The 13,214-nt window shown below is 33.2% G+C and overlaps 1 protein-coding gene across 5 annotated transcripts in view; it reads left to right on the top strand.

The window, feature by feature from the left end:
* Nucleotides 1–980: 980 nt before the first annotated feature.
* The window catches only part of ptprea (protein tyrosine phosphatase receptor type Ea), a 60,029-nt gene continuing 47,795 nt past the window's right edge, over nucleotides 981–13,214 (top strand). For 3 of the 5 annotated variants that reach the window (XM_056469850.1, XM_056469849.1, XM_056469848.1), the window contains exons 1-3: nucleotides 981–1,054; nucleotides 4,392–4,488; nucleotides 4,839–4,912. In XM_056469850.1, the coding sequence (XP_056325825.1) occupies nucleotides 982–1,054; nucleotides 4,392–4,488; nucleotides 4,839–4,912 (244 nt within the window). In that variant the 5' untranslated portion in view covers nucleotide 981. Of the gene's footprint in view, nucleotides 1,055–4,391; nucleotides 4,489–4,648; nucleotides 4,758–4,838; nucleotides 4,913–13,214 lie in introns of those variants that run through there. The other 2 variants (XM_056469852.1, XM_056469851.1) reach the window with 2 other exon arrangements.

The following is a 13,214-nucleotide window of genomic DNA, read 5'->3' as shown; positions in this document are numbered from 1 at the left end:
ATCCAGAATACAAAAATACAAATAAATACATTTAGATAATTAACTTTATTCATTGCTATAGTTGAATGTGAAGAGACTTTCAACTAGCACAACAAAAATGTTTCTGAAGACAATCACCTACTGCTTTAAATTCAGATGTCTTTTCTTAGGACATCAGTCCAAACATTTAAGATGCTTAAGATTTACATTTTGCTTTTAAAAGTAGCTTTACTTAACACCGTTTACCACAGATAAGGCTGTAGGCCCCATCTCTTTTCGGCGGGAATTATTTATATTCAGATATTGTGACGAGCAGTTCACGGACGTCAGTTGACGCATTTAAGGGATTATGGTAAACGGAAAAACTCAATTTGAAGAAACTTTGGACTGTATCTTTGCAGATATTTTATGCTCAAACAGCCACATTACACACTAAAGGAAAGTGAAAGTGTAAAAAAGCCTAAAAGCTGCTCTTGTGTGAGCGGGAGTCAGGCCAAGTTATGAGGTGAGATCTAATGCATTTGCACTTCTAAATGTGTCAGTCACGTGATATTTAGATAACGGGTGGAGCGATCACCGCTGACAAGCCTAAACATTCAGCTTTCCCTCAAAAAATACAAATTCAAGTTTAATCGCGTTCCGATTAGGTTTTAACACCTTTAAAATAACAGATGTGTGGATGGTCTGTCTTGTTTTTAACCCGCTTGACAGTTTGTTTGGTGACTAAAACCCCTCAAAAGTAAATAAGATTAAAATAAAACAGCATGTCTAATCTATGTGAGAAATGTTTATGAGTTCTCTCTGAGCTCTGTTTTAATCTTTAGTATGGTTTGAATCTCTTGTGCTAGTTCTGTTTTCAATGGCTTTGCTGACATCTAGTGGAGAAGTAGTGCAATGCTAGTGTCTGGTTATGGAGTGCTACTGTAATGTGGAGTCATTCAAGGAAATTGTTTCTGTTTAATTATTTAATTTAATGATTTGTTTTCTTCTCTTGCAGACACAATGGTCCTTGTTTTGTTACTATCAGTAACAACTCTACCACAGGTCACAACCAACACAACAGAAAACAATCATGGTAAGTGCATATTATTTAGGTTTAGCATATCTATCTATCTATCTATCTATTAGGCATGTGCCGGTATCACATTTTCATTCTGCGATTAATTGATTAAGCTTTTATCACGGTATACGGTATTATCACGATATTGTAATTTTACTAGAGAAACAGGTAAAAAAACAAAAAAACTTCAGTTTCGTCAACTTAATAACTTAAATAACTTTTTAATTAACTAAAAGTACTTCAAACATTTAAATACAAATAAATATAAATAAAACAATACACAATATAAAAGTAAACTTGAGCAATTATATCAAAGTGAATGTGCAAAGGGAAACCGTCTTCGATCAGCAATCGTGGAATGAACTGCCAACTATTCCAGCATGTTTTATGCAGCAGATGCCTTTCCAGCCACAACCCAATATTGGAAATCACCCATACACACTCATTCACACACACTCATACACTACAGTCAATTTAGCTTATTCAATAATAAACATAACAAAAACTGCCTGCTAATGCATGGGTAAATCTTCAAAGGCAACAGTGTTACATTTTAACCTCTTTCACCTCATCCTGCTTGCTGTTTCACTATCTAAACAATGAAAACATAATATAAGTCAAATTTGTTTCATTTTGATATTTGATTTACACTGTCTTTTGCAGAATATCAGTTTTAATAACCAATAATGGCCATTATAACAGTATAACGTACATTAAATTTAAACGATAAAGGTAAGCAATCAGTCAATGTGCAGAATCAGTGTATGTGGTTACATAAATTAATATATTAGCTTATCTTTGCACTCAGCCAAAACAGTTAACTGAGAACAAGTGATTCAAAAGACATAAGAATTGTTAGATAGAGACAACAAGATGAATTCAATATCACGTTTAACAACTATAGTGAGATGAGATCATCCAGCAGATGAACTGTCTGACATGCACTATACTCTCACCTGGGGTTTATGCTTACCCGCTGAACTAGTGGCTGCAGCTCTGGGCAGAGAGAGTGTGGTCACGTGATTTGCGTTTTTAGCCGTGTACTAGAATGAACAGAGAACTTTTCAGAATCGCTAAATGAAACGCTGGTGTATTTCCCGCGATTTCTCTGCGCCTCCCTTGCGTTTCTTCTCTCTGACTCTCGACTATTTTGACAAATACACACAGACGACGCACGCTCACACGGAGTCCAAAATAGGAGTTTGTGATTGGGCCAGCCCAATGTCAATACCGAAAAGAGCCAATGGGCTGCACAGTGTCACATGGGCCGGCCCGGTCTGTCTGTCCGGGAAAAAAAGCATCTACTTTCAGAGAGTCACAGATCACAGCAGCGTCAATCAATAAGGCAGAAAATAACGATAGGCTGCTAAGCCTTTTATGGGCCGATCAAATCATAAGACGATGATCAGCCCGGCCCAAAAAGTACGTCGGCCCACCGGGAAAGTGCCCGGTCAGCCAAATGACAAGTCCGCCCCTGCGTAAGAGGATTATAGTGCGGCGGCGCGCACACAGTGCTTCTACATGTGGGGATTGTTTACATCAGAGTGCGCATCAGTTCTGCGCAGCATATACGCAGTGTTTCTTCAAGCGGTTGATGAAAAATAAGCTAAGGCGCGTTCTAAGAATATAAATTCGGATCTATTATTTTTCACGGTATTTTGAAGTGCCCGCGATAACAATATCGTGCATATTCATTACCGTGATTTATCGCATTACCGAATACCGGCACAAGCCTACTATCTATCTATCTATCTATCTATCTATCTATCTATCTATCTATCTATCTATCTATCTATCTATCTATCTATCTATCTATCTATCTATCTATCTATCTATCTATCTATCTATCTATCTATCTATCTATCTATCTATCTATCTATCTATCTATCTATCTATCTATCTATCTATCTATCTATCTATCTATCTATCTATCTATCTATCTATCTATCTATCTATCTATCTATCTATCTATCTATCTATCTATCTATCTATCTATCTATCTATCTATCTATCTATCTATCTATCTATCTATCTATCTATCTATCTATCTATCTATCTATCTATCTATCTATCTATCTATCTATCTATCTATCTATCTATCTATCTATCTATCTATCTATCTATCTATCTATCTATCTATCTATCTATCTATCTATCTATCTATCTATCTATCTATCTATCTATCTATCTATCTATCTATCTATCTATCTATCGAACAATAAGCTTTTTTCCACTCACCTGTCCATCTTCTTTTACACATCCATCAATACTTCAATCCACCTATCTATTTATCACTCCATTCATCCGTCCATTATTCCATTCCATGTCTTTTTCCATCCATTCATCATTCCATCTATCCCTTCATCCATCTGTCTGTCTGTCTGTCTGTCTGTCTGTCTGTCTGTCTGTCTGTCTGTCTGTCTGTCTATCTATCTATCTATCTATCTATCTATCTATCTATCTATCTATCTATCTATCTGTCTAATCCATCAATCCATCAATCCATCCATCCATCCATCCATCTATCTATCTAATGAAAATATATATTATAAAAATATAATATGTATAATTATATATCATATTTTAAAACAGACAAAAAATATTAGTATTATAATATATATATATATATATATATATATATATATATATATATATATATATATATATATATATATATATATATATATATATATATATATATATATATATATATATCAGGACTCAACAATAAGGACTGGCCGATGCACGCACACACACACACACACACACACATATATATATATATATATATATATATATATATATATATATATATATATATTTGTATATAAATTACAAATTAAATTATGTTCACAGAACTATATATTAGTCATTGCCAGCATTAACATGAATATATATATATATATATATATATATATATATATATATATATATATATAGGCATTACTCACAAATGACTGGAAAAGTCATGGAAACTCTGTGGTCAGGTCTGGTTTATAGTTGAACAGCATTTATCAGCATTCCTGTATCATGTGTTTGGTGTGGATTTGTGTTAAATCTGCATGGATTACGCAGCCTGTGATTTTGGGCCTTAGTAAAGTGCTGATCGCAGGCTTTAGTGGGTGATTCCTGTCAAACCTGCTGTTAAATGAATGAGCGATGCTTATCAGCGCAGTCAAAACAGCACCAGACTCTCTATTAAATCACTAATAATGCCTTGGACTTGACTGTCTGCCATCCCTCACTTAAAGCACCTCAGTGTGGCCATTCCGGCTCCAGCAGCTCTGTTCGCGGGCCAGTTTCCTGTTCTTTTGTTCACTGTGGGTTTAACTGCCTCTCCTTCTTCCTTTAGAGGACCCGGGGCCGTTCAACACACACATCCTGTCCATATTGCTGGGGCTCTCCGTTTTGCTGCTTTTTCTAGGGTTGCTGACCTGGTATTGCCTCAGGTATGGCACAAATACACATGCACACACACACACACACACACACAAATATAGTGTGTCTGTCATGCCCACAAGCTCCACCCCTTTCTGATTAAAGGGCGGAGACGGGAACTGAGGCATGCTGTCACACACATACACATATTTATTCATACACTGTTGTAGCAAAGCCGCAGATTTGTGTGTGTGTGTATGTGTGCATGGTTCTGGCGGTAGAGAGTGTGTGTGTGTCGTTTTGTAAAGAAACAGATGAAAAAAAGCTCGAGTTTTCGTTGGTGAGATTGAGTTAAGATTGCGATAGCGTGCCACATGGTGTCTAGCCTTGATAGAGTTGACCTTTTTGTTTGTCTTCTCAGGTTGAAAAACCAGAGGAAAGCTGTCATCACAGCCGTGGATAAGAAAGTGCCTAATGGCATCCTGGAGGAGCAAGGTAAACTGATTTTCTTGTGTTTGTAACTTTAGGATTTGATCAAAAAGCACAGTAAAGCTGTCGATTAGAATTTTTTTTGAACGGGATGCGAAGTGTTGGGGCAAGTTTCACTTTATCTGATGTGCTGTTTTCGGCTTCCTGTTGTCTCGAGATGCTATATGTCGCGTGAAGAGAGCAGAGCGTAAGAGGGTTTTTTTTGTTTTGTGTGTGTGGTACATGTGTTATTCAGTCTACAATGGCTGAATAACAAAGTTAAAGGCATTTTCTTAATGATTATGGGTAATATTATAGATGTTATGTTGTTTTGTGTGGTACACAAGTTCTTCATTATCAGTATACAATGATTTTATAATTGTGTTAAACCTTTTTGTGTATTAATTATGGGTAATATTTTAGTCATGTTTTTTGTGTGCTAGACATATCTTGTTTATATATGCATAAGTATCAATTTTGTATGTTGGTTGTTTTTTTTAAAGCATTTTGGTCAACATCTGTTGTTTTTAATGTGCTCAAAATAAAGCAAACAGGTGTTATTCAGTCTACAATGACTCTGTAATTGTGTTAAAGAAATTTTAGCAATGATTATAAGTAATTTTTTAGTTGTTATGTAGTACATGCTTTAATCACTATCCGTATACAATGACTGTAATTGTGTTATAATCATATTTTTAAGGATTATGGGTAATATTGTATAGTTGTTAGGGTGTTTTTGTGTGGTACACGTGTTATTTAGTCTACAATAACTGAATAACAATGTTAAAGACATCTTTTTAAGCATTATGGATAATATTGTAGTTGTCATGGGTTTTTTTGTGGTACATGTGTTAATCGGTATCAGTATACAATGACTATGTAATTTTTAAAATCATATTTTTAATGGTAATCAGTAATTTAGCAGTTGTTAGGTTGTTTTTTTTTGTGGTACTCGTGTTATTTAGAATCAGTATACAATGACTGTGTGATTGTGTTAAAGTCGTCTTTTTAATAATTATGGATAATATTTCAGTTGTTATGGGGATTTGTGTGGCATTCAGAATCAGTATGACTGTGTGATTGTGTTAAAGTCATTTTCTTAACAATTATAGATATTATTTTATGTGGTTATGGGGTTTTGTGTTATTCAAAATCAGTATACAATGACTGTAACTGTATAAAAATCATCTTTTTAATAATTATGGGTAATAATTTAGCTGTTATGTCATTTTATGTGGTACACGTGTTATTCAAAATCAGTATACAATAACTGTAATTGTCATTTTATTAATGATTATGGGTTATATTGTAGTTGTTATGGGATTTTGTGTGGTACACTTTATTCAGTATTATTATACAATGACTGTGTAATTATTAAAATCTTCTTTTTAATGGTTATGAGTAATATTTTAGCTGTTATGTAATTTTGTGTGGTACATGTGTTATTCAAAATCAGTATACAATAACTGTTATTGTCATTTTATTAATGATTATGGGTAATATTGTAGTTGTTATGGTATTTTGTGTGGTACACGTTATTCAGTATTATTATACATTATACATTATATAATACATTATAATATTTTAGTTGTTTTGGCATTTTATATGGTAAAGTGTCATCCAGAATCAATATACAATGACTATAAGCTTGTTAAAATCATCATTTTAATAATTATAGCCATTATTTTAACTGTTATGGGGGTTTTGTGTGGTACGCATGTTGTTCAGATTCAGTATACAGTGACTGTGGGATTGTGTTAAAGTCATCTTTAGGATTATGGGTAATATTGTAGTTGTTATGGTGTTTTATGTATACAAAGATGTGCATGTGTTAAAGTAATTTTCTTAATGAGTATGGGTAGTATATTAGTTGTTATGGTGTTGTGTGTGGTACTTTTTAATCAGTATTAGTAGACAGTGATTTTGCAATTGTCAAACTTTTTTTCGTATTAATTATGGGTAATATTTTAGTTTTGTTTGTGCTACACATATTATGTTTATATATACGTATAGATTTTGTATGTTGTTTTGTAAAGCCCTTTGGTCAACATCTGTAGTTTTTAAATGTGCTCTAATTAAAGCAAACAAAGCAAACGTGTTATTCAGTCTACAATGACTGAATAACAATCTTAAAGTCATCTTTTTAATGATTATGGGTAATATTGTAGTTGTCATGGGGTTTTTATTGTTTTACATGTGTTAATCAGTGCCAGTAAACAATGACTGTAATTGTTAAAATCATCTTTTTAATAATTATGGATAATATTTGAGCTATTATGACGCTTTATGTGGTACATGTGCTATTCAGAATCAGTTTACAATGATTGTGGGAGTGTGTTAAAATCATATTTAGAATTATGGGTAATATTGTAGTTGATAAGGTGTTTTTGTGTGGTACATTTGTTAATCAGTATCAGCACACAATGACTGTGATTGTGTTAAAGTCATCTTCTTAATAATAATGGACATTATTTTATGTTGTTATGGGGGTTTTGTGTAGTACACGTGTTATTCAAAATCAGAATACAATGACTGTAATTGTGCTAATCATCTTTTTAATGATTATGGATAATATTTTAGCTGTTATGGCATTTTTTGTGGTACATTTGTTAATAATATCAGTATACAATGACTGTGTAATTGTGTTAAAATCATCTTTTTAATAATTATGGATAATATTTTAGCTGTTATGTGTGTTTTGTGTGGCACACGTGTAATTCAGAATCAGTATACAAAGACTGTGGGATTGCACAGTCATCTTCTTAAGGATTATGGGTAATATTACAGTTGTTATGGTGTTTTTACGTAGTACACGTGTTAATTAGTATCAGTATACAATGACTGTGATTGTGTGAAAGTCATTTGTTTAATGATTATGGGCAGAATTTTAGTTGTTATGGTGTTTTGTGTGGTACACAAGTTATTCAGTATCAGTATACAATAACTTTGTAATTGTTAAATGATCTTTTTAATGATTATGGATAATATTTTAGCTGTGATGGCATTGTGTGTAGTACATGTGTTAATCAGACTCAGTATGCTATGACTGGGATTGTGTTAAAGTCATGCTTTTTAGAATTATGGGTGATATTGTAGTTGTTAGGGTGTTTTGTGTGGTAGATTTGTTAATCAGTATCAGTATACAATGACTGTGATTGTGTTAAAATCATCTTCTTAAGTATTATGGGTAATATTGCAGTTGTTATGGTGTTTTACAGTATGTAGTACACATGTTAATCAGTATCAGTATAGACCTTATTCTCAGAATGCAAAATTACCCATTATGCTTTGTGTGTATCCGCAAGGAGAATGCTAAGAACTTCCGGTCGGCAGCTGATGCGTATAAATAGTCACGTTTGGACTGCTGCTAAATAATATTTTTAATCTTTTTTATTTGCTTTTAACGTCTTTGAACTAATACTGCTGTCGATCAGCGCCACCTCCTGGACTGATCATTTTAAAAAATACGATCTAATAGACCAATTACCAACCTACGTCACACATGACGTCACACGGGTCCCCGTTTGCAAAAACAAAACACAGGCTGCGATAGTAAAGATGTCGTGATGTGCGGTAGGATGCCAAATTCTTAAAAACCTTAACTTTTACCGTACACCACACTGCTTTAGTGCTAACTGCAGACGTCTTTGGCTAAAAGGGACCCGAATGAAGTGATGACCTAATTATAAATGCTGGACTCTGCGGTTCTCATGTTATATCAGGTAAGATCACGCTATGCTGAATCATACACATTACTCGTTTTTGATTGCAGAAATGATTTCAGCAAAAACAGTTCCATATGGTGAATTAAATTGCGGACACTGAATGCTAAGAATGAAACGTGAAAGTGAAAGTTATTAAGGTAAACTTGGTTTTGTATTCACACATTCATTCAGTGACAACTTGTGACACACTCCCTATATTGATTACCACAGCACTTTGAATATTCGGTCTGAAGTAACCTGCAAGTGTGACTTGAAAACAGCATTAACACTGTTTATTTGACTGTGAATAGTGTTGTACAGTGATAGTCATTGGCTGCTAATATGATTTCACTATTTAGAGTTTGCAAATGATACTTTTATAAAATTATATTATTAAGGAGAAAGTCAGAATGTGCGAATATAAAACCAACTTTACCTTTATGTGTACGTTCACATACCCTGTCATACAGGTGCAGTTCTCTGTCAGAATGCTGTCGTTTTGCGTGTTGGTGATTAATTACCTAGGCCTTGTATAACGTTAACTCCGTCTTCTTTCCTTGTTTTTGGCTAAGCAGAACCTCGGTTTTTAGCTCTACATAGTGTTGAATCTGGTCATCCTGGAGCATTATTTCTTGCACATGACCACACAGAACACCATTGTTGTCATCCAAAAACTTGTAGATCTTTAACTCCTCTCTTGTAAAATCATTTGGAGCTTAAATTAGATTGTTTATTTGGGGCTGGATGCTTGGTTATTTCGTCTTATCCAATATTCATTGGGAGCATGCTATCGCAAATGGACCTGTCAGATGAACACCTCTCACTTTAACATTAATTTTGCAGAATAACTGTGCTTATCACTGGGTGACGAGCTGTTATAATATGCTGAAAGCATTATGTAAATAATTTATATATAATGTGTAATCAATATATCTTATTTCTAAGACAACAAAAAACTCTGTACCGCATCGGATGTCATTCCCTCGCTGTAAATGCTAGCGCTCCCGCTTTCTTTCTGCCACCTCCCTGCGCGCGCATCCTGAATGTTTACAAACATGGTAATTTGTCAATAGGATGGAAAACAACTGCTGCAAGGTGTTTACCCTCGTTGTCAGGTGGCATCTTGTGCCATTTAAATGAAGCTTCGTCATGGCTAAACTGAAAAATTTCTCGTTTTTTCAAATATATAACCAAACCAAACAAATGTAATTCACCAAAATGTTTGACACACACACACACACATAGCCTGTACTGCCCCACTAACACAGTGATTGAATAAGTATCACAAAGTAAAAAATAAGGTGTCTTTTTCAAATGACAGAAAAGCACAAACCGTGGTAAATACTACACAACACTAACTAAATGAAACTTGTTAGAATCAACATGCACATCAGCCAGCAGAGTATCAGTAGCGTACTTTTATTGCTAATTTTTGAAAATCGCATGGCATACACACCTGCTATTTTCATGCCAGTAATATGGTTTGCTCTTCAACATGCAGTGAAGTATTGTGTTCGTGTGTGTATTTGTGTGTGTGTGTGTGTGTGTGTGTGCATGCGCGTTTGCGTGTGCATTAAAGAGCCGCGGAGTACAATATAACAGCTGACAGGTCGGGAACACTGATGCTGTATTTCAGCATCTGATCTGACGGCAGACACTGAATTAGGAGAATGTTTTTCTCTCAGGCTAGAACCGCATCTGACAGAAGTATAACAGCTTTAACACACAACTTTCAAAATCAAAGTTGCAAGCCACTCAAAACGGTATCGACAACCATTTTCGGACCAAGATTTACCGCTTGTAAACGCTGTAAACGGAAGTTCTTAGCATTCTACCGAAGACATTGGTCACTATGGTGCCCTCCATGCAACAACAAAAAAAAAGGTCTATACAATGACTATGTGATTGTGTTAAAGTGATTTTCTTAATAATTATGTATATTATTTTGTTGTTACGGTGTTCTGTGTAGTACACGTGTTATTCAGAATCAGTATACAATGACTGTAATTGAGTTAAAATACTTTCTTAAGGATTATATGTAGGGCCAGACAGAATCTGAGGACATTTTTGGCTATTTCTGTGCAGAATTTTGTAAAAAATCTGTGGATATATGCAGAATTATTTTGGGATCGTAACTAAAAACGTGATATATAAAATGAACAATATTACCTTTTTAACTTTTATTTCATGTTTATAATGCAAATCCAATTAGATCCACTTATTTGGTAAACAAAGCACGTCTCTTATATAATACATCTACTAAAAGACAGAAAATATTACTGCACAATCTGTATTATAAATAAATCGAATGAACACTTTTATATTAGTCAATAACATTACTGAAATTAATTTAAAAACTGAATAAATTACAATTTACACTCATTTACACAAGTAAATAAATGGACTCAAAGCAGGGCTAAAAATGAGCAGATTTATGCGTGCAGATTCTGTGTGGGCCTAATAATGGGTTCTGTTGTAGTTGTTAAAGTACTGTTTGTGGTCAATTGTACTTGGGACAAAGTTGAGACATCCCTAAATTTGGTCTTCAGTTTAGGATGCAATGGTGTTTTTATGTGCACAGAAATCATATTAAATGCACTGAAGTGTTTTTTTGTGTGTGTGTGTGTTGAGAAATAGCATGTGAATATAATGTGGGTGAAGTAATTTTTTGTGTATCCTCACTGTATATGAATGACAAGATGAACAACATTGTTCTGACCTGTACTTATTCATGGATGGCAAAGTGCCAATACTAAAAGTGACCTGCATTTTATTTTATTTTATTTTATTTTAATTTATTCAAAACCTTTGAAGAGTTTTAGTGACAGGGGAAAAGAATAAAATGTTAGACTAAGAATTAATTAATATTTTAGCTCTTAGTTAATTATTATTTAACCATTTAGGCTGTTGTCAAATAATACTTGTTTTAAATATGCCTGATATTTTTTTTTTTTTTTGTTAAGGTAAACTAAAGTTACACTGAATGACATTTTACCATGTCTTCTGCTTAGGTTTAAAAACTATTAATAAATACGTTTCAGTAAATATAGGTAATATTTTTTGGTGCATTTAAACAAAGTAGATTTATTAAATGGATATATTTATTAATATGATATTTTAATTACTGAACATATTTAGAAATATGAAGATAACTTATTTAAATTCATGTGAAATATTGAAAAATAATTACAAGCTACAAGGTTTTATTAGATTAGATTCAACTTTGTCATTACACATGTACACGTACAAGGCAACGAAATGCAGTTTAGGTCTAACCAGCAGTGCAATAGCAGCAAGTGCAGGATACAGGTATAAGTTATAAAGTGCAGTTAGAAAAACTATGGTAATACAAAATTATATTTTATTTTAGTTTAGTTTAGTTCTTGCTACTAATTTTTGGACTATTATCGGACCATTATCTTTGATTAGACTAATCTAATGTACATGCACAAATAAAATATTAATTAAATAAACAAAACATAAATTTAAAAGAGAGATTAATAAAAGAGAGATAAACTGTACATTGCATATATATATATATATATATATATATATATATATATATATATATATATATATATATATATATATATATATATAATACATTTATTTATTTTTGCCCTTCCTTGACCCACTTGCAATGAAAGATCAAACTATAAATGAAAAAATAGAGAAATATATATTTTTGAGTTTCTTATTATGGTTATGCAAAGGTGACACAATAATTAACAAACTTAAATTTTTACCAAATACATATCTTTACTCTCTAACCAACTTTAATCTCTCTCCCAAATATTTACATTCATGACATTATCTACATTTACCATGTTAGATTAGACTTTGTCTGCAAACAACAAAGTCCATCCTGACATGCTTCTAATTTAAGATCAGTTATGGTAATATTATATTAAATGTGTGTTAGATTGTTGTTGCGTGGATACAAAGCTGTAAAGGGGAAACACAACACTTTGTAGTTATTAATATTTCCTCAAAAAAACAAATTCAAGCATGACTAAATCAATGTGAAAGAGGAAGAACGCTTCTTTTTTAAACAACTGTTCCTGTTTGCTTTTATTAGAGTTTACTTGTATTAACAGAAAAGCTGTGGCTCACGGTTAGCCATATGAAAGCCCATGTTTCTTACACACCGATCAGATTAAACAGAGCTCAAACTAAAACTAATCTCCTCTAGATGATCTCAGATTTGACTAAATGACAAAATTTCAGTTTTGGGGGAGCTAAATCCCTCCATATAGAGACCTTTTTTGTGCCAGAGATTATGTTCCCTGTCAAAGGGTTTACAGATTTATGTAATGGACTTCCTCTGCTCTCTTTCTCCTAGCGGAAATCTCTCTCAAGGAATATTTTAGACCTAAACGACACACTCCAAGCATGCAGTCAATAAGACTTTAGCTTGTGTTCAAACCACAACATTCAGTAAAATAGTTTTTTGCATTCAGCGGTAAATGTGACCTTTGTAGAGGAAGTGGTTTGACTTATTTTCAGCTCTCAGAGCCACCTTTGACTGTTTGAATACTACACTAGGATTCTAATGATTATTTCCTGTACAATATATTGTTTTAAATGACTAAAACATCAATATTAAGACATTTAGTTTGACATTT

This window comes from Danio aesculapii, chromosome 12 (genome assembly GCF_903798145.1).
Source record: "Danio aesculapii chromosome 12, fDanAes4.1, whole genome shotgun sequence".
NCBI classification, from domain to species: Eukaryota; Metazoa; Chordata; class Actinopteri; order Cypriniformes; family Danionidae; genus Danio; species Danio aesculapii.
Note: the sequence above shows the minus strand (reverse complement) of the source record. Positions and strands in the feature narration are given on the sequence as shown.